Raw genomic sequence first — 22,043 nt, 5'->3', positions numbered from 1 at the left:
GAAAGCCTTAGTTATTCTTCAACTCACAGGAACTGAATGCAACATCCATCTCATCCATTTTCAGTCAGGAAAGTATTTTTAAGAAATATGTGAGACATTTTCTGGGCTTAAATCACAGCAGTAATGGTTAGAATTTAAATACTTTGCAATAGATCTTGGGAAGAGTCAGCTTATTCTGAAGAATTTACCTGAACAGTAACACAAAACCTGCATTTCCACAGGATTTTTTTGGGGGAAATATATCCGAAAATATTTTACTAGGTATACAAGGCCACTTCTACCCAAAGTTTCTCCTCTGCTAAGCATTAGGATAATCTCCAAACTAGAAACCTATTTTACTACCAAGCAGTCTTATGTTACTGAGTCACAGTATTTGAAATATGGGAGTCATGCTCTGAGATTTCTTGGGTAACCTGATCAGTAGAAACCCCATGCCATCACATGTTCACCACCTATTCAATCACTTCCCTTTAGCTATTTCTGAATAACAGAAATATTCATTTATATTTACATGTGTATCAGATGGCTTTGCTAAACAAAGGAACTGGGGGAACACCCAAGGAAAATACAATAACGAGAGCAAGCACTGCAGCTCATGTTTACTCCATGTCATTTCAGTGCCTTGCTTGGAGGATCTCTGAATAATTGGGGGCAAAGAGATGTCATTGCTGGGTTACAATGAAATGACTACTGCTAGGCTACAGCTTGCATCCTGAACAGAAGTTAGTGACATGAGCCTAAGCTCTATAAGTTTTTTGAAACATATAATCCTCTTATCCCTGCTTCATCCCCTAGACAGCATAATCAATGGTCCATTTAGCTATGCGAATGGCAGGAGGGACTTCTCAAGCCCAGTTCCATACAACTCTGCCACTCTCTGCCAGGTAGTCAGTGCTGTTAAGAGATTGTTGACAGCTGTCATAAGAGACAGTTTCAAAGGTTCTTGACCAGTTGCTCTTTAGAAGACAATGACATCAGAATGCTGTTTTTCTGTGCTGCTGACTTTCAGATCAAGAATTGGTGCTAGCACTCCATTTGAATAGAGCTAAGTGAACTTGCAGAAAATTTGTCAGTTTAGTGTTTTACATTACAGATATCGTAACTATTGTAACTACATATAACTATTGCTTGCAAGTCTATCAGAAGCCAAAAGTGAGAAATCAAGGATTTTTATTGTAAGTATATGTGCATATGTATGTATGAGTGGCCACATGTGCTCAGACAGTTGTCAAGAGTAAGAAAAGAGGGGAAAAAAAAAAAAAAAGCTTTCAATCGTGGCCAGGCGGTGTTTGCTGACACCAATCTGTGGTAGTGTAGAAGTATGGAATACAAGGTGTCTGCAAGCTTTTCACCCACCTGCTGAACTTCTGCTGCAGTGCTCCTGAAGAGTTCGATGTACCTTCTTCCAAGCAAGTCCTTATGCTTTTTCAGTGCATTCTGTGCATATTCTTCACAAGCAAACAACACAAAGGCATCCCCTGTTGGCCTGCTGTCAGGGTATGTGACGAATAGGACTCCCTCCTTCCCTCCTGTTACAGGACAGTGCTGGCCAAAGAATGCCAGTACTTCTTCTGTTGTCACGTTGAAAGGAAGACCTCGCATCCTGACTATCACTTGGTTTTCTTTTGATAAGAACTGTGCAACCTCATTGGAAGTGCCTTTAGCAAGAAAAAAAAACAGAACAGACAGAAGCACTTAAGTCTTGGCAGCCATATAAAACCCTGAGTAAGTCTGGCATAGCCTCCTCCCTGCAGAATCCATTCTGCATGAATAGTGCCTCCGTGCACCTCATCTTTTTAACTAAGGCCTCTGGCACACACTGAAGCCACAATAAGCAGCAATCAAGTACTCAGACTATTGCGTTGGGAAAGAAGGCTGGAAGAGCACGATGAACACAGCTTAGGAATTTCATTCTATCCTGAGAAAATAGTCAAAGTCTGCAATTCTACTTTCACTATCCTTACAAGACCACTGATGTTCAGTTAAAGGTCTACACTGCCCTATCCAAAGCTACCTGCTAACCAACTCTGCACCTTAGTACAGTCCGTTCAGTTACTTCTAATTCATTTTAGAAAGCTGATATACGGAATGAACTTGTGCCAGACATGTACTATTTTTCCAATATTAGTATGCAATGTCTTTACTTTGACAGGTGTAACTGCTATCAAACCTATTAAATAGACATCTATTCAATAACTTAACCTCTCTCACTCCAAAACCTTCACTTTAGGTATTCAGTCATTTATAAACCTGTTATGAACCCAAAAGCTCTTAAGGCAGTACTGCTGATACATAACAACTTATCCAGTCTTAACTCTAATTCTCTATGATTGTAATCATAAAGGGAGAGAGTAGTCTGCCCCCCCCCAGTTTCCCCTTTATTTAAAAGCAAAGATTTGATATGAAGAAAATCAGTTCCTTAAACCCCTTGTTATTTACACTGTGGTATCTGTTTGCTTTTATATGCAAGTCTCCTAAGCAACAGCAGTCATATTCTTTTGAAAAAACTACTCAGGTTTTCATTTTCAGCAGCCAAAAACATTTAGGTTATCTTCCTAAATGACAGGACCTAGCAAACAAAACTCAATATCATTTTGACAGATCAAATCCTTATGTGACAGGGTACTTGAAAATGGCAAGGGTGTGGAACAGAGAAAGGTGGGCAGGTAAGACATGGAACAGCTTGGACTGCTAGCAGATACACACCAGCCACCTAGGTTGGTCAGGGAAAGGAAGTGAAAGACTACATCCAAGAAGAGCAATTTAAAGCTCCAAGTTAATTGCAGACGCTGATAGAACAAACCACCTTCTTCTCAATCCCTTAAACATTACCTCCTGCGATTTTCAGGAAATCTTCACCTGTTGCCTTGTATACCTAATGAAAGGGAAGAGAGAACATGTGATTGACATGCAGTTTGCACTCCTGCTGAGAGGAGGACCTCAGAGCCAGCGGTACACACCTCAATGTATCGGTTTCCCATGTGATGCTTGTGTCTTTGCAGCGCTAGATCTCTATGCTCTTCATTTACAAACCTGACGAGAGCCTCCCCATTCCTTCTACCTTGGGCATTGAGGCAGAGTGCTGCACCTCCTCTGCAAGATTTAAGTTAAAGACATAACCACTCCATGACTAAGGCAAGTGAAGCACTACAAAGGTACAGGTAGGTTCTTTGCTACTAACTTGGCAATATTTAAGCCTTTGAAGAACTTTGCTATGTCCTGGTCAGATGACTGCCAAGGGAGCCCTCTTGCTCGGATGACAGCGTTGTCGTCCACAAGCTCCATCTTGCTGCTGCAGGCACCAAGAGAAGAAACAATGCAGAGAGGGCTTCAGCATGTCTCAAACACAAACCACTGCCTGTCACCTGCACTCCAGTAACAAGCTTCTGTCTGCTAGGTGAGGGAAAGGGACTGCAGGGCTGAGATCCATAACAAAGTCACAGCAAATGCCAGGGTTTGCCAAGCTGCCCCTTTCCCAGCTCCCCTCTGCACTGCACCACACCTGCTCCTTCAGCTCTCCTTTCCTTGAGCATTCTCCCGCTTCACTCTCCCCTCATGACATACTGATGCATTGCACTTCCCTGTTAGTCCAACAAGGTAAGTACAAGTACAAGTGAAATACTTGCTCTGCTAATCCTGGCTAACTGGAGATTGAAGCAGAGCAGTTAGACATAAGCAAAGCTAGTGTCTGATGGTGTGCAAGGGCCAGTCACTGACTAAGAGTGGATTTGTTTGGGATTTTACTTAGGCTGAGGACTCCTGCCCAAGGGGTTTTGCCTTAACATTTTGTGTTTGGGCCACTGTTGCACTACTGGAGACCAACATAGCCACAGGCAAGGCTGGCTGCTTAGCACGGGAATAGCTCAGCTACACAGAGCCAGATTTAATTGGTCATTACCACAGCTCTTTTGTTCTCTTGCATGTTCAAAATGCCACGTAGAACAAAACGCTGACAGCTACCCACAGCCGCCTTTCTGGCTATTGGAGGGACAGGCTGCCACAAGGAGTCCATGGGACTGACTGAGGAGCTGCCTGCCCTCATGTGAGAGAGCTGTGCCATGCCCTGCTGTAGGAGAGCCACGTTTCAGATTGTATTCTAAGTTCTCAGATGACTTTTTCTGTAGATGTCTGTCCAAAACTGCTGCTTACATCACCCAATCCTCTATCTCAATAGTTCGCCTCAAGAAAAAATAACCAATTAGTACATGTGTTTGTGCAAATAAGATACTGTTACCTTTTTTGAACTTCGCCGTTCAAACGAAGTCTGTATTTCATTTATTATCACAAATAAGACAGGAATCTTTTACCTCATCACCGGATTTCATTAGTGAAAGGGGAAAGACTTAGAAATCTAACTAAAACTAAAAGCTGCCTGAACTGATCTCACTGGGTAATTCCTGCCAGTATTGCTGCATTCTGGTCTTGCCTCCTTTGGTTCAGAATGCCAGTATCATCAACTATGATGACAGTTCATTAATCTGGAAGGGGTAAATAAGCATTCACCCAGGAAGGGAATCTGAATAAGGTCAGTTTAACATTGGTCTCCTGTGATAGTGCAGATATCCAGCAAGTATCCAGCAACACTGAGGAAAAACCCATATTTGTACATGCAAGTGCATGATTACAATTTTATATATTTACTTTTTTTTTTTTTTTAAAGCTTTATCTATGCCTGATGGCATTTATGTTTAAAACATTTTTGGGAAGAAGACAATCACTGCAGCTCAAACAATTTACTGGCAGCAGCCTATTGCTTGGAACTGTGTCTTTATGGAAATGCATCTTTCCTACACAAGAAAAAGTCATCATAATGTGTATGCAGCAACTGTGAAGCAAGCTGCAGGAAAAGTGCAAGAGTTAATACTAACAGAGTTACCTCTGCAAAAATGCTTAAGTTCTTTGTTAACAGCACAGCACACTCAACATCCATTACATGTACTTATCAGAACCCAGAACTACCAGCACCTAACAAGCAACAGTTTCCTGCCAGGCTTCAATCCTACATCTAATGCAGTTCTCTATACCCTTTCCTACTTAATACATCTAATTTATTCCCACAGCAGTGACAGGATAAACAAAAAATAATGGTAACAGCTATTTGCAAGTTATTAATACAGAAAAGTACAGCTTGTATAAGCAGTGTCTGGTGCTTTTTTTAAATTATTTTTAAGAAAGAAAAGGGAAAAGATACGTACCAAGGCCCACTTTCAAATTTGTAGTTCACTCTTTCTGGATCTGAAAACCTGTGATCTAGGAAACATGGTACAAGTTATTTCCTTTTGCCACAGCAGGCAAGACACACAGGCAATTAAAAAAAAGCAATACAGAAGACTAGTTCATCACACTTACTATATGGTTCAGATATGAGTGTTAAAATAATGTTCCCCATATCTTCAACTCGAGAGGCTCCATAGGCGAGTTCTGAACTGTTCTTATCAAGATTTAAATCTTTGTGTGGAGTTAAGGCAATCATCACCAGATAGATTTCAAATTGGTCTCCTACTAAAGCAGCAAGCTTTAACATTATCTTAATGGTAAGTCACTTCTCTGGGGAAGATTTAATCCATTTTCCTGCAGGGATGCACCAGCTGCACTGGGTTTGCTGCTGCTTTCGCCTCTAACTACTGCCACCTGCGGGAGTGTGAGGTCAATCCAGAAAGTGTCTGGGGACATGAGACCCCATAATAAGGACATACATATTTAATACACTCATGCATTTTGTATATCTGAAAGACAGAAACACTCTCGCATGCAGAAAAGACTGGAGTCCTGTCCTCTTTAATTAAGATCATCTTTAATCTCTAGGGGAAGATCCAGAGATGGAGGAAAAACAAACCATCAACTAGAAACTGAAAGAGACATAACACATGTTTTCTAAACGATTGAGTACTCTACCTAAAGTAGAGTAAATATGTTACCACTTTGATAAAATCAGCACCTTGCCTAATCTCACCTACTTGAAGTTCCAGCCTGAGCTTTGTGCTGTTAAGCAGTGTTGGGGAAAAAAAAAACAAAAAACGAAAACAAAAATCAGCTTAGAGTGCATAATTGTGGATAACCAAGAGACAAACCAGAGTCTGACAACCCATAGTGTCTTCCTCAGCCCTTCAGATCAGAAAAAAAAAAAAAAAACAGCAAGGATAAGCTCCCCTGCTAATAAGGAGCAGGAAGTATTCTATCTTGGGCTGTTGACTGACCAGATACAAATCCACATTCATTGAGAGTCACATTTAAGTTGTATATACCAAGCGTTTATTATAGTCTCTCTCCTCCTTGCGTTTGATCGCCGTAACAGAACAGTAAGATTACTTGCAACTTACAATTTATCAAGTCAACTTTTAAAAGGACTCTTTTCCTATCCCCATCTCTTTCTTTAAAGAGAGAATGGTTTAAAAAAAAAAAAATCAAAACAAGAAGTAAACTATAAAGTAGTTTGGAGCAGAACTTGCTTTTTCTGTCTTATCACTTCAATTTAAGATAGTAGAGAAGAGAAAAAAAAAAAACAAGAGTTTTTTAAACATTAATCCCTATCCTGGCACAGCAGAACAGTAAAGCACGGCATTCAAAACAGATGAATGCAACAGTTACTTGCTCACATTTCCATAAATGTACAAAAGATTCATTTCAAATGCATAGCCTGTATTTTGATGCTCAAAAGTTGCTTTTCCATCCCAGATGGCAAAGCTCCTATTAAAGAAAAGGTTTTCTCCACCTAAAATTGATCATATTTTGAGTTGGCAGATGTCTGCATGAAAGACAAGGAGTAGACGAACAATTTCTGTTAGAAACAGGCAATGCACACTCACTTTATTCTATCATCTCAACACAGGTAATGGGGAAGGAGCATATAAATGTCACTGGGGAATAAAGTCTTCCCATCATTTGTGATATGACAGCAAGTCATTCCTACAAAACACATTTTTTTTTTTTTAAAATCTCAGGACTAAAACAACTTTAAAGAGTAATTAACTGAGGCAACAAATCTCTTCCACAACAAAGATAGGAAAAATGCAGCACTGACACTCCGAGACTAATTTGATTTTGAGACTTTGTTGGGCTTTAAGTCTGAATTGGAGTGTGGAATGTGAGAGGACAGCGCTTTATCAGCTTCAGATGCACTTGTAAGAAGACTTACCATAGTTTAAAGTCAAGAGGCAAAAATCAAATCACATAAATTAAGCCAGTGATCCATCCCTGCTGCTTGCACTGCCAAACAGTCTGCAAGCCATTGCCATCATCTGCCCTCCAAGTATCATTGGAATAAACTGGTCAAAAGCATGGTCCTCTTAAAACCAAACAAAAATCCTGAACAAGCCACATGAAACAACCCTAAAACATAATTTAAGAGATAGTCACCAGTGTTTATGACAACACAGTACTTCTTCACTGCTCTCTCTTCCTAAACCATCCACTGAAGCTTGTCTTCCTCTACCAGCACCTGGGAAAGGAAGGTGGGGGGCTGAAAAGAAAACAAACATTGCACAGATTGCCTTCATCACTGGCACAGAGGCTGTCTAGTCAGCAGCACGCAGATGTTTCTGGGCAGCTCAGGTAGCAAAACAGAGAAGCACTTCTCCTTCACCAGACATCACACCTATGCAGAGCTTCTCCTGCCGAGCCAGGTTATGAGACATTGCTGGAAAAGCAGATATTGGAAACCTGGTCTTGCCTATTTCTTTATGATTATTGGAATTACTTTTTTTTTTTTTTTTTTTTTTTAATATTTCCTATAGAAAAGAACTCAGGTAGTAGTTTCAGCAGGTATTAGGACAAAGATACATGTACTCACACAGTGGCTTTGCTACCAGACCATGCAGTCACAACTGAAGACACAATTAACAATTGCCACTTGCAAAGCCAGATATTTCTGCAAGTGATGAGCTCCAGAAGACCGGACAGGGCACTGAAGCAAGGCCACAACACAAGGAAAAACAAACACTCCCACCCCACCTACATTTTCTTCAGAAAACATCCATCAACAGGAGATAGTTCCTAGAAGTACCCCGGTGCCAACAAAACTGGTGCCAGATGTTCAGACATAGGGAGTCAGTTGAGCAAAAAGCCCTCCAGATTAATGTAAGCACAGCGGGAGGGGAGGAAGAAATTCATCACCTTTAGTAGGAATGAGAGAAGAGACATCACTCCCACCTTTGCCTCTGATTAGCTGGAAGCAAGGCTTTCAGGCAAGGCTGGAGAAGAAAATTGATCACGTTCTGCACATGTTATTATTGCGCTCCTTCACAACTTCAACTAAGTTAAAGCCTGAATTCTGATGAACATGCCTATCTACAGACAGATGCACCTCTACCAACCAAGTAGGAAATAAAGGGTGCTTAGGAAAAAAAGCTGCTAATGGAATAGTCATTAAAAAACAAAATCAACACTTGCTTTCTGAAGATACAGGAGCCCCCACATGTTTGTGTACACTGATGTTTAAAGCTTGAAAGCGTGTCGATCCTAGGAAAATGGGGGGGGAAATAAAGTTGATGTTAGTAGATAAATCTAAATTTACATTTAAAGCAAAGGAAAAATGAAGTTGGCTGTCTAAAGCTACTAGAATGCATACTCTGATACTGTATATAAGCAAAGTACGGCCCAAAAGGTGCTCTGAGACAGGATAGAAAACAAGGATTTTCCTAATCTTGTTGCACAGCAGCAGTACCATGAGCAACATACCACTGAGGGCTGGTACACCTCACATCAGCTCATAGACAGGGGGAGATGCTTCTAAATTATTCCCTGATTCTTCACTGCAGCTTCACCCACTGTCAGTGTCCTCCAAGCCCTTCTCCTCCACAACCTCTCTTCCACTTCTCAGGGTTTCAACTCCCTTCTTAACCACAGCAAGAGTGAAGTTGAACACTCAATTACCTCAGAGGATACAAGATGAACTAGAAATACTTTTATGCTTTGCACGGATGATGCTTCTCCCTCTTTCTGCTATTTTAGGTCTCTACTGACAGAATGCTACCTTAATTCAAGTAATATCTATAAAAAGACATTATCTGACGCTACGTAGTTTCTGGGTACTACCACAGAATATACAAATAGCAGTACACAAGATTCTTGGGTAATATTCATTAATGGGGCTTTGTTAGCTAATGTTAAGTACTGGTGGTTATAACTGTGCTCTGCATAATGGTTCTCAAGACATCCAGGTCAGAAAGCAAGTTTCAGTATTGTAGTATCCAGATCTTATCCATAGCATTAAACAGACTGTTCTGAAGTACGCCTGCGTTTCTACTGACAACACCCAGTAGTACTCCTTAGCAAGGAGTTACCCCCACAAAACCCAGCTGAGAAGCAAGTGGAGCAAACCATCCAGCGGAGGAAGCAATAGTTATTTGCCTTTTAATGACTTCTGCACACCCAATCTTGAGGCAAAGGATGAGTCTTCTGCAGACTGCATTCTGAATAGTCATGCAAGCTTTGTTCACTCCACCCTGAAGGCACTCACAGCAGTGAGAACTGGCTCAGCAAGCTTTGCAAATCAAGAGGTGCAGCAAGTTTGGGAGGTAGGGAGGATGCAAGAACAACCCTGCTTCTTTGGTACACTGACATGTTTAAAGAGATTTCAACAGAACAGAGTTCCTCTCCTTGCCAGAACAGGATCATTTCTTCCAAGTTTTTTGTTACTCAAAATTTCTCATCATTGTCCTGCTGTCCTAATGCTGACTTACATAATGCTGACTAAAGGAAGTCTGCCACAATCCCATCTCTTGGGCCCTGGAGACCCTAAATTAAGAAGTAGTGGCAGAGATAACAGTTAAAACTAGTTTCAGTTCTTCCTTAGTCCCTCAAATCCAATGGCATTTGAAGTATTTCCTTGTCCTGCATTAAGAGAAATCAGGGGCTGTTTGTAGAAGGATTTCATCGTTTCTTTGGGGGCTGAGGGCATGATGCAAAGCTTTCACCCAAGCTCTTAGATCCAGAAAGGTTTAATTACTATACACAATTTCAAGTAGTACGTTGAAGGAACAAGGCCCAGAAGTTCTTTCTGAAAGAAAAGTCACTTAGCCAGATACTTAGTTTAACATGTTTCTTTTCAAGATCACCCAAAGAAGGCAAGCACTAAGTATACAGCCAAGCATCAGCTGTCCAGTGCTTTACAGCCTGGAATACCTTCCTGAATTACAGTAGCAGGAGATAATATCCTTTGACTGCTGGGAGCCATGGAGGACACACTCCATCAGCCTTTAGCTTGTTTAGCCAAATGCTACCAACCAAAATAAAAGCATCTAAAAGACTCCTACAGATTTAACTGACTGTACATCAGCTTTCCCATAACTCTTTCATATCACTCAAGTTTCCTGTCATTGAGCACAACCATGTTATATCTGGGTCAGCAGATACAAGCACATCAAGGGATATGCCTAAACACATTCTACTCCTGCTCCCACCAGTCTGGGAATGCAGTCTTCTGCACCTCTGGTCAACACTCGACTCCTTAGGCAAAACCTTTGCCCACCAAACGCTAACAAACCTGGCCCACTGCAGACTGCATGGTGCAAAGGAATCTCAAAGGATTTCCATCATGCAGCCCCATTAACTATGGGGTAGGAGAGCTACTCTTGCTTCCTGGAAGAGTAACAAGAGACAGATCAGGTTCTGTGTACTAGCCTGAAGCTTCATTTCAACTCACTCCATTGCATTTTAGTTCATCCATCCTCCCTTCTTCACCACCTCCCCAACACTTCAAGTTCTGATTTAAGTTACTTTTCAGTTAGACTTGTCTTGTTACATAGCAGTCTCAGAAAAAGAAGCTGTCTCACTCAAAGAAAACACCATACACAAAGTTGTTGGAACCAATCCTCAGACTTAAACATCTATTTCAACAAAAACTTTATCACAAGCATTACACACATACTGTCCAAGTGCAATTAAACTTAATCTCCTCAGTGTCAGGAGGTGTGTAAGTTGGGACATTCCAGCAAGGCGAGGAAAAGGAAAATTATCATATTGAGCAATAAAAGGAAAACGAGCAAATTTTTCTTATCCCTTGAAGGGACTCCTCCTAAGTCCCTGCAAGGACTCTGAACAATACAGGTAGAGACAGTTAATTCCAGCCATGTTGCACGGATAGAACAAGTTTATAAATAAGAGCATCAGCAGTTACAAATCAAGTCAAACCACAAAGATAAAAACAAAGTTATTTAGACATACATATACCTAAAGAAAGTCTGAATTCTGGATCCGATACACCTTAAGACCACTTGGACAGACTGTCCAAGCCCTGGAGGAACAACTACTGGTAATAATTCCCCCTCAGCTGGTACTGACAGGCAATGCCCAGAGTCCTGCTCTCCTCTCCCAGCAGATAGGAGTACAGTGAGTCACCATGCATCAACTGAGCAACGAGTCTCCAGGTGTCTACATTAACAAAACTGTTTCAGCAGTGGCAAGACATACATCAGACATTCACAAAGGGAGAAAGCAAAGGCATCTCTCCAAAACAGCTAACAAAGCTCATTGCCATTAACTCCTCCAACTCGTGTTACATGTTCAGTTTTTCATTATAATTTACGAAGTCTCCATCATCCCATTTATAGACTGCAATACTTAAGTTTTCTTTTCTACATAGAGGTCCACACTCCAACACTTAGAAAGTATATGTCTTTGCTTCAGAGCAAAGTGGGGGGGAGGAGGGTGAAAAAGGGAAAAAAAGATTTCTGCCCCTTCAGTAGAAGAACTGCACCTTAACTTGTAGCATTGACTTCAGCTCCAACAACTGCACATGGCACTCAAACAGAACTGATCTAAGACAGTACTGGGTTTCAGAATCATCTGATGTGGTCTGTCAGTAGTTTTTAAGACATTCCTACTACTAAATTGAAAAAATGATACAGACTGCATCTCACTGCCAGCACAGCCTCACGTTGAGATGTGTAGCACACACAGCTTCCATGAGACTGAGGCTGTATATCATGTTTATCGGCAGCATTCCTGCCTTTGCTGCACTCCTGAATTAAAAACTCACTACCAGTTCACGTGGACAGTAACTGCTCCCTCCCAGCATTCACTTTCACATTAAAATAAAAGCATTAACTGTTACAGTGAATAACCTACCAACTTAAAATTTAGATTCACAGCAGTGATTTGGATAAATATGTTAGTTAAATTAAGCTGTAAAGTTTAAAGGACATCTGTAAAGGTAGTAAAGTAAATGTTCAGAAGTCAGGAAGAAACACAGGACTTTTCCCTATGGCATCGTGCATCCTCAGAGGTTTTGTTAATCTTTGTGAGAAGGCTCTGTGCAGCTCCGAGTCACTCATTAAAGTTCCATCACCCCTAAACAAGCGTTGCAAGCATTACTCACATCTGTCCCAAAACTCAAGAAAAGCTGTATCAGTAGCAGACACCATCACTGTTAGAAGGATACATTCTGTCATGGCCGCAACATCCAGTTTGCTGATGTCAGGTGAGCCAGGGCAACACTTCTTGAACTCTTTCCGCAAGTCAAAAAAGGAGTAGAAGCATTCAGGCAGTAAGATATTCTGTAAAAGGAGAAGGTAGCAACTGTCAGCTCGGGCAAGTTTATTTCACTTTGTCTTTACGCACCTAACTTTCCTTATAAAGGCTAGGAAAATAGCCAAAAAAACAACAGCCAGTGCTGCAGAGAAGCACATATGGCTCCTCTCAGCCATTTAAGCAAGTTTATCAACTTGTTTTTCACTTAAGCAGCATCCTCTCTGCGGTTTAAGAAAGAGAAGCATGCTTTTTCACTGCCAGAGAAACATTTGCTATTATTACTACTGCCTCAAATCCAACATGTAAGAGAGCAAATGCATGCTATTGCAACATTTATCATCAATTCTCGGTTCCAATTTTTATTGTGAAAAGCCAGAGGGCACTCGCATCAGTTTGTATAGCCAAGTAAATTTTGCAAGTCTAGCAGAAGGCATCTTGGTTTATAGACAAGGCAGAATTTTCAGAGAAGAGCCACATATCAAATATTTATTCCCTTAATAAAAAGGAAACTGGGGCAGATGAAGGTTTGATATCGTGTAGAAATTATCGGCCTATGCTTGCTAACTGCTTTAATTACAGCGCATGAAGGCAGGAGCAAGTCATGGAGTCAACTGCAAGCGTCAATAAAATCCTTTTTGCCCCACAACTACACCTATCATATGCTTCTGTTTGTTTCAAGATGAGGAAGGAACAGTTTCCTCTGATTTTCTAACTAACACAGACACCCCTCTCCTTCAGCCTTCCTCTGAGCCACAATACTCAGCACTCTGCTTGGCAGTAGTCTGCATTGCCTCTCTAGACAGAGAGCAGATTTAATGACAAGTCAGCATCATGGCATCATAGCAGGATGACAGGATACATGGATATACATTTAGAAAGCAAAAAGAAGTTTAGTCTCTGTAACAAGTTCTGCTTTGAAAACATTAGAGCTTATCTTAGCACACAGACAGGTGCATTAGGCAAACGATCACCTTTAAAGACAAACTTATGGAAATGCAGACGTGCTTGCCAAGACTGCCTGCTCTAGTTTTTGCACAGCTATTTTCTTCCTCCATGAGAGAAGAAATTCTGCACTCAAATTCAGTTGGAACCATTTAGCTTGGTTCTTAAGACTGGGCATCTTAAAGAAACACACACTCCAGAGTCCTGTGATTTCTGCCTATCTGGATTTTATCTGGCTTGGACATTCAAAGGCCAAGCTAAAGGGGCTCGGAGCAACTGGATCTAGCAGTAGATATCCCTGATCACTGCAGGGGAGTGAAACTAGATGACCTTTAAAGATCTCTTCCAACTCTAAGGATTCTAGGATTTCATGATTTTTTGATCCGCACATCCCCAACCTCACTATCAGGGCATTCACCAGAAGACTACTACAGGTCTCGTAAGAACCTGTCTTCCTTAACCTAGAAGCAGAAAAAAGCAAATTTCTAACAAATAATTTGTAACAAGACAGTAACAGAAGATTTTGATGACAGTTTGATTCCTATCACTGAGACTGGAGACATATACAGAAAAAAGAAGGAACCCCTACTGTCTATGCAAACAACTGTAAGAGCTCTTCCTTCTGTTGTTCACATAATTTAGCCGCATGGGAAAGCTGTGTCTTAAAACATTTAAGACATACATCCATTTTAAGTGAGAAAAATCTGTTGAAGACCTGTTTCCCCATTTCCTCCCATTCATGTTATACTCTAACACAAAGTTACATGCATACAGGACTATTTCGGTATTATGAACCACACGTGTAGCTTTTCTTCTAAGGTTGTTTAGGTATAAATAATAATAGCAATAACAAGTAATAAAAAGCTCATTCAATATCACTATCAGAACAACACGGACTTGCAGCATTGTCCCTTCAAAGATGGGGCAGTGAAAAGACAGGCACAGAGATCAGCAGCCCGTGGTTCAGACCAAAACTGCTCTGATGCAAAGCAGCACACCTTCATAGTCAGCCAGAAAACAAGATGCTATTAACACTGAGGCAGTTAATGCAGGCCTGAAGGCTTAGCGTATTGCTGCAACCCTATCACTAATGAAAAGTTGGAGCTCATAACACTGTTAGTGATTTGGCAACTCTGAAGTTACAGAAAACTCTACAGTACGGGACTAGTCATCCCCACAGCATGCCTCCTACCACTGCTCAGCTCCTCACAAACGCAAGCATCACCCTCACAGGGCCAACTGAGCGTATAAAGATTGAAATCTACTGAAGCTAAAGGGGAATGTCAGATTTCAAAAGGCAGTTAACCACATTCAACATGAACTGCTTGGCAACATCCCCAAACTACCACTTGTTAACCCATTGTAGCTCCCGCAGCAGTAGATCAGCAGATATAGAGTATTCTGTTAATATGATGCCCCTTTCTCAAACACATAATTCAAAGATGTCCTTCTGGCTTAACCTTAAAACACCTGGGGGCTGCACAGACATTAGCATTCACCACTGCTTGTGCCACCCATGCGGACAGGCTCATAGTTTACTAATTATATACTGAATGATAAACAATACTTGGATTACAGAGGTCCCCTCAAACTACACATTTTAAAGAGAAGTTATTACTATTTTTAAAGCGAATACACAGAGAACATTAAAAGGCAAACTTAAGTGACAGCTACATACCTTTTTGGAAGTTTCAGGATGCAGAACCTGTCTAATGTGCAACTGTCCATCAGTACAGAAACAAAAGGAAGTACCTACACCGATGTTCAGCTCATTGCTCACAGACTGATTAAACTGGAAGCAGGAACAACAAAAGACACACATGTAAGAGATCTGAGCTGCTGCATAAGGAAGTGTCACCACTTGATAGGATTAATCCTGGTCAGCCAGATTACAGAGCTGGAATTTCTTTTTCATTTGCTTGTTGCAGACTTATTGCTTACTAGCTAAGTGCGTGATGTCTCTCATGGTATTATCTTCATAAGGAAATTGCCCTTTTCCCCCTTCTATCAAGATGTGGCCACGCACACACAGTGTACATTGTGAAAGCAATTCTTTTTTCCAGAAGCATTTGTGAGAGCTCTGCAGAGAGCTCTTTCTGGTCACAGAAAACGCTCTTGGGCACATCGAAAGAGAGAAAGGCTTCCATCCCTGAGCTCAATGAGAGTCACGTATGCCCTTCTTCTTTTTTAGAGGCTTCAGCGGTACTACACTCTTTCCAGAGTAAAGAAGATACCACGAGCCTTAACAGGGCTTGCCAGCACCCAATCTTTTCACAGGGCACCTCAGCTTAGCCCCTTACACGAGTGAAGAGGCAGCTGCAGCTATGACTCAGGGCCCAGCAGGGCAGGAGACAAGATCAGGGGGATGTCTAGCCCTCACCTTCCTGTCCTAGGGGTTCAGCCCTACCTGCCAAGTCGGCAGAGCAAAAGAAAGTCTCACAACACCCATCACAGGCCACGCTGCCTGACCCATGCGTGGGTATGTGCCAGGCTCCACTGCCCCGATGGCAGGGAAGGAGGGAGGGATGTGGGGTAAATGCAGCTTCCAGCTCCCACCCAGGGCCGCTAGCACCCATCAGCTGGCTATAGGGTATCACCTGTCTCAACGCCTGCTCCAACGATGGAGCCTGTGCCAGGCTCTCCACGTCCACCTTGGTGACCTCTTGGCACTCAGCCGTCAGCTCCGGGTGGTCGGGGCGGACCAGCACGTCGTGCGGGTGTCCCAGCTCCAGGGAAAGCAGAGTAGGGGCGAGTCAGCACTCAGGTTGAGCTTCTCACCTGCAGCCCCAGCCCTACCCTCCACCAGGACCTGCACCAGCCCGAAATACCCACAGCCAGCCCGGCTCCCGGACCACCAAGCATAGCAAGGGGACAAGGGGAGCAGCAGCTAGGGGTCCTCCCTCCTCACTCGGAGGAAAAATACCTTCTTAGTCCTCAGGTCGACCACCTTCCACAAGAGCTGGAGCAGCTCTCGCTCATCCGAGCCTAGTCTCGCCCCGTTGGTGCCCGCCGTGGTCACAAAAAGGATCACCAGGTAGTCGGGAGACGCCGTCATGGTGCCGCCGGGCCAAGGGAAATGGGAAAGGATGGGAAGCAAAACAAACAAACAAACAAACAAACAAACAAACAAAAAAAACAGAAAAAAAAAGTGGGGGGGAAGGGGGAAGGGAAAGCGAGGGAGGAAAAGAAGAGGCCACAAACTTTCCCTGCTGGAGGCGCTTCCAAACAAGACTCAAATGGTATAGCCCCCACCTGCAGCCCGGCTCCCTGGGGATGGGGACTTGACGCGGGGCAGACGCTCGAGCACCCCTTTCTGTCCCCTTCCCCCCCCCTTCTTTTTTTTTTTTCCCTCTTCTGGGGGCGGGAGGCAGCCGCTCCCACGCCGGCTGCACCCCTGGGAAGCGCGCAATGGCTGCGGGCTTTTCTGTTTGGGGCCGCGGCCCTACCTGCCCGCCCCCCCGGCCCACGTGGTGCAGGTAGCACACACACCTGGCCCCGCCCGCCCCTTGGCCCCGCCGAGCCGGGACGTGGCAGCCGCGGGCAGGGAGGGGGTTGGCGGAGCGGGCAGCGCTGATTGCGGGCGGGGCCGGGACCGGACGGGAGCGAAGCACCCAGCGCCGCCCCGGCTCTCCAGGAGGCCCCGACGGGAATCCCCCCCACCTCCCTCCCTCCTTCCCTTCCTCCTTCAATCTCCCAACTCGGCGGCTCGCACCCCGCTGGGAACCGCGCTCCTCCCGCTGTCGGCAAGGTGCGCCCGCTCCTGCCGGGACACGTTGCGGGCGGGCAGCGCGCAGCCCCGGCCCCTCCCGCCCCGCCCCGCCTCGACGGCAGCACCGGGAGCCCCGAGCGGGCTCCGACCGGCTGCTTCAGCTTCTCCTGCTGCCGTGCTTCAGGCAGAGGTTTCCCTCGTCACCGGTGCTCTCGAGCCGGCCGCGTTTTAGGGTATCCCCTAACTTTGGCACGTGAGCGCAGCTCTTCCTCGAGGGCAGATGAGCAGTGGTGGTTTTGTTCCTTGTGACGACAGCTTCTTCTCCGAAGGCTTTATTATTATTATTGTTATTTATTTATTTCCACTACTAAATTGATTTCTTATGTGCATGTGGCTCAGAAAGTGATTTTCCTTTACAAAACTGCAGACAAGCTCGGTGAAAACAAATCAAACAAATAACTCCGACTCTCCCCGATGAAATCCTGTAGCACGTCCAGTTCTTTAACAACACAGTGGCACATTTCTGGCTTCATAGTGATGCTTCTTTCCGAGTGTTTGAGAGAAGATTTAGGTTGGATGTCAGGGGGAAATTCTTTACTCTGAGAGTGGTGAGGTGCTGGAACAGGCTGCCAAAAGAGGTTGTGGACGCCCCGTCCCCGGAGGTGTTCAAGGCCAGATTGGATGGGGCCCTGGGCAGCCTGGTCTAGTATTAAATGGGGAGGTTGGTGGCCCTGCATGTGGCAGAGGGGTTGGAACTTGATGATCCCTGAGGTCCCTTCCAACCCAGGCCACTCTGTCATTCTGCGATTCTGTGAGCGTTTGCCAGGACGACAGTGGACACTGTACTCTTGTCCATCGCCGCGCCTTGTGTCAGAGCAGGATCACAGCTTGCACCATCTCTCATTACCGTGGGCACACGGATGGTTTGACAGCACAGCCCGCATTTCGCAAGCGTGCTGGGCTTGGGGATCCTGCCAGCCACTCATGTTGTGCCGGCTGCTCTGTCCTGACGCGTTTTGTCGGGCTGCCTGCAGAGCGTGCGCCTTGCAGCAGCTTTCACCAGGCTCCTGCTCATAGCTGATGTGCCCCGCTGACAGCCTTTGCACGGTGGAAGCTGCCTGGAGTCATTTTCAACTTCGAGGGGTTTTAAGATTCTGCTAATGGCCTTCACTGACTGATGGCAAATGTGTTCCTACTGATTTAAAAGTTGAAATCTGATGCGTTAATCTACATTAGGAATACATCTGAGATGACTGTGCCCCAACTGTAGGAAGGGCCCCTAGTTTTCTTCGTGGATTTGAATTCCATCTATCCATCTTGCCTCTTTCCATTCAGGAACCTCAGACTCCCAAACTTATTTTTAGCACAAGCTACCATGATGATGAGTAATCTCCTTCATAGTTTAAACAGTACCCCAAAAGCATTTTCAATTTCAATTACGTCTCCCAGGTTCTTCAAAGAGTTATAGAATCATAGAATGGTCTGGGTTGAAAAGGACCACAGTGATCATCTGGTTTCAACCCCCTGCTATGTGCAGGGTCGCCAACCACCAGACCAGGCTGCCCAGAGCCACATCCAGCCTGGCCTTGAATGCCTCCCAGGGATGGGGCATCCACAACCTCCTTGGGCAACCTGTTCCAGTGTGTTACCACCCTCTGTGTGAAAAACTTCCTCCTAATGTCTAACCTAAACCTCCCCTGTCTCAGTTTAAAACCATTCCCCCTTGTCCTATCACTATCCACCCATGTAAACAGCCGTTCTCCCTCCTGTTTATATGCTCCCTTCAAGAACTGGAAGGTGACAATGAGGTCTCCCTGGAGCCTTCTCCAATCTTCTCTTCTCCACCTTCTTGATTAATCAGCATTTTATTTATTTGCTAATTTTTGAAGCCACTTATCACTAATTGCTAGTGCAATGCCATTAAGTTCTATTTTTCTCTTTCTTGGGTAACGTGTCCCCTAAGATGCCTGTTTCCCAGTCACAGTTCCCATTCCACCCTGCTTCTTTTATGCCTCCAGTACCCGGTCTGACAGCATGCACCAGTTGGTCAGGTTCCTGTGTTTTGTTGCCCAGGCTCTTGGCATTTGTGTGCTGCCATTCCAGTTGCTTCTTCCTGGCTGTATGTTATCCCCAGGCCTGGTTAAGCACAGTGTTTGCGTGAAGTGTCATCTTCCGGTGTTTCCATCAGTGTTAGTACCTACAGAAATGTACTAGGATGGTCTGGGGCACAACAACCTCTCACAGTTGTTGCTCTCTCAGCACCGTGTTCTCCCTGTACTTCTATATTTGCTGTACTTCTCTCTTCTCATATGCCTTCTGTTCCTGCAATGTCTTAATTTTAGCCCCTTTGCTAATCTTGGTATAATCTCAGGTTTTCTGGCCCCTCACTCCCGTATCATTTTGTACCACACATTCTGTTTCAGGGGATTTCTGAAACTATCCATATCTTCCTGCATGCCAAGAAGCCGGTCTTAACACTGCCTTCCTGACCACTGAGACAGACCTATGTAACTACTTCATAGAATCACAGGGTTGGAAGGGATTTCCAGAGATCATCTAGTCCATCCCCCCTGCTAAAAGCAAGTTCCCTACAGTAAGTTGAGCAGGAGAGCACCCAGGCAGGTCTTGAATATCTCCAGAGAAGGAGACTCCACAACCTCTCTGGGCAGTATGTTGCAGTGTTCTGTCACCCTCACAGTAAATAAGTTCTTTTGCATGTTTGTTTGGAACTTGCTGTGTTCCAGTTTTTGCTCATTTCCCCTTGTCCTGTTGCTGCACAACACTGACAAGAGCCTGGCCCCATCCACTTGACTCTCATACTTTAGATATTTATAAACACTGCTAAGATCCTCTCTCAGTCTTCTCTTCTCCAGGCTGAACAACCTCAGCTCTCTCAGCCTTTCCTCACACAGAAGATGCTCCAGCCCCTTAATCACCTTTGTGGCTCTCTGCTGGACTCTCTCCATATAATTCCTGTCTTTTTTGAAGAGGAGCCCAGAACTGGACAGTACACCAGATGTGGCCTCACCAAAGCAGAGTAGAGGAGAAGGATAGCCTCCTGCAACCTGCTGGCCACTCTCTTTTTAATGCTCCCCAGGACACCTTCTTGGCCACAGGGGCACTTGCTGGCTCACGGCCAACCTGTTGTACACCAGGACACCACAGCTCTTCTCTGCAGAGCTTCCTTCCAGCATGTCAGCTCCTAACCCATATTGATGTATGCACCTGTACTTCTGTTCCTGAAGCTTCTTCTCTCTCACCATAGGCACCTTTCCTCCAAGTTTATTTTGTATCAGCCTGTGACTGCACATCTCATTTCTCCACGTTTCTCACAAGCCTGTTAGTTCTGCATCCCATCCTGCTCTATTTCTCCACAGCAAAATCTTCAGTTCATCCCAATACCACTTGCAGCTCTGTTCTTCTTCCCTGTGCAGACTTTTGGTCCAAGACAGATCTCCAATCACAGCTTTATGCATCATCCTACTGTTTTCTTTCAAAACATCACCTTTTTAAATCCATAAGGGGAGAATCAGCAGAACTATATCATGTTGTTGAAATATGTTAATGGCTACCACCAAATATTTTTCTAATCTAATTGCTGCTGGGAATCAAATTGTTTTCCTCAATTTCACTGGTCAATAATTGTATCTGATCATCATCAATGACATTGTATTCATCACCATCTGAACCTAATATTGCAAAACACAGAATTAAAGTCACATTCCCAGAGGCACAGCTATTTCCAGCAACAGGGAGTCTCTGTAAATAAAAATGAAGGTCTGGAATCGCTCTACCACTTGCTGCAACTGGTATTAGCTGACCTGGCTGTGACACTGTCCTAAGAGAAGCCCTTGACTGTGTACAGACCACAGTGCCATGCTTGGAGTACATCTAAAAAGAGATGCTCTTGCTTAAAAGTCAAAAAAGAGCTTACTGGTGTAACCAAAATAAGCCATGGCAAGTGCCACTACCATCTGTAAGGCAGTGTGTTATTTCAGCAAAATAAATTCTAGTATTTGTTTTTCAATATAAAAAATGTTACATTTCATTCTGGGAGTTGCTTATCCATCAGGGCAAGAGATGGTTCCAGCTCAGGACAAGACTGAAAGCTGACTAATCATTTGCCAGTATTGCCAATGAGACTCTTTGATTCTCAAATTCCACAATGTTTCTGTGAACTGATTTTCAGTATTTTAAGCACATCTGTTGAAATGGTATGGGGAGGCAGCATTGTGATGTCAGTGGTCAGGCACTGGAAATGAGCTGCCCAGGGAGGTGGTGGAGTCACCGGCCCTGGAGGTGTTCAAGGAACGTTTGGATTTTGTGTTAAGAGACATGGTTTAGTGAGTACTATTGGTGATGAGTGGATGGTTGGACTGGATGATCTTGAAGATCTTTTCCAACCTTGGTGTTTCTGTGATTCTGTGATTCAGAAGCCATTCCAGTTCCTGGATCTTCAGCAGTGCCACAAAACCTGCCTTCTGTAGCACCCATGAACATGGCTGTGGAGCAGTGCGTTGCACCGTGGGTCCCCAACACACGACATGGAGACAGAGCTTCCTGAGCTGCTTTCAGCACGGGCAATGGAGACACAGAATCAGAACTGATGCAGTGAGCAGCAAGCTCAGCTACTAGAACGAAATAAAGGGCCTCATCAGTTCCTGGTGCACACACAGACAGCTTATTTCATTAAGAACCAGAAGACACAGATAACGAGGTATAATTATCACTAAGGAAAGCAGAGATTTGCCTGAAGCTCTGGCTGCAGTTAGAAGTGCCTTGAATTTTCTCTCCTTCCTCTAAAAGACACAGACAGCCGTTCTGTGACGGAACCCAACACGGAACCCACAGAGAACCTCCATCACCGCGCACAACTCGCACCGCATCAGTCCCACGGGTACTGCGGGCTGCCTTCAGCTTCACA

General features: G+C 44.1%; 1 protein-coding gene across 5 annotated transcripts in view; it reads right to left on the bottom strand.

Annotated features, from left to right (window-relative positions):
• Positions 1 to 16,631, bottom strand: part of ESRP1 (epithelial splicing regulatory protein 1) — a 32,469-nt gene extending 15,838 nt beyond the window's left edge. For 4 of the 5 annotated variants that reach the window (XR_014882616.1, XR_014882615.1, XM_085221423.1 and 1 more), the window contains exons 1-10: positions 16,334 to 16,623; positions 16,008 to 16,136; positions 15,089 to 15,202; positions 12,380 to 12,494; positions 5,350 to 5,448; positions 5,196 to 5,250; positions 3,182 to 3,292; positions 2,961 to 3,093; positions 2,833 to 2,875; positions 1,357 to 1,658 (exon numbers count right to left, since the gene is read on the bottom strand). Coding sequence is in view for 3 of the 5 variants with exons in the window: in XM_085221423.1 (XP_085077549.1) it covers positions 1,357 to 1,658; positions 2,833 to 2,875; positions 2,961 to 3,093; positions 3,182 to 3,292; positions 5,196 to 5,250; positions 5,350 to 5,448; positions 12,380 to 12,494; positions 15,089 to 15,202; positions 16,008 to 16,136; positions 16,334 to 16,465 (1,233 nt within the window). In the remaining 2 variants the exon portion in view is untranslated. Of the gene's footprint in view, positions 1 to 1,356; positions 1,659 to 2,832; positions 2,876 to 2,960; positions 3,094 to 3,181; positions 3,293 to 5,195; positions 5,251 to 5,349; positions 5,449 to 12,379; positions 12,495 to 15,088; positions 15,203 to 16,007; positions 16,137 to 16,333 lie in introns of all 5 variants that reach the window. The other variant, XM_085221424.1, reaches the window with a different exon arrangement.
• Positions 16,632 to 22,043: the final 5,412 nt, after the last annotated feature.

Source organism: Meleagris gallopavo, chromosome 3, assembly GCF_905368555.1.
Source record: "Meleagris gallopavo chromosome 3, MGAL_WU_HG_1.1, whole genome shotgun sequence".
NCBI lineage: Eukaryota > Metazoa > Chordata > Aves > Galliformes > Phasianidae > Meleagris > Meleagris gallopavo.
Note: the sequence above shows the minus strand (reverse complement) of the source record. Positions and strands in the feature narration are given on the sequence as shown.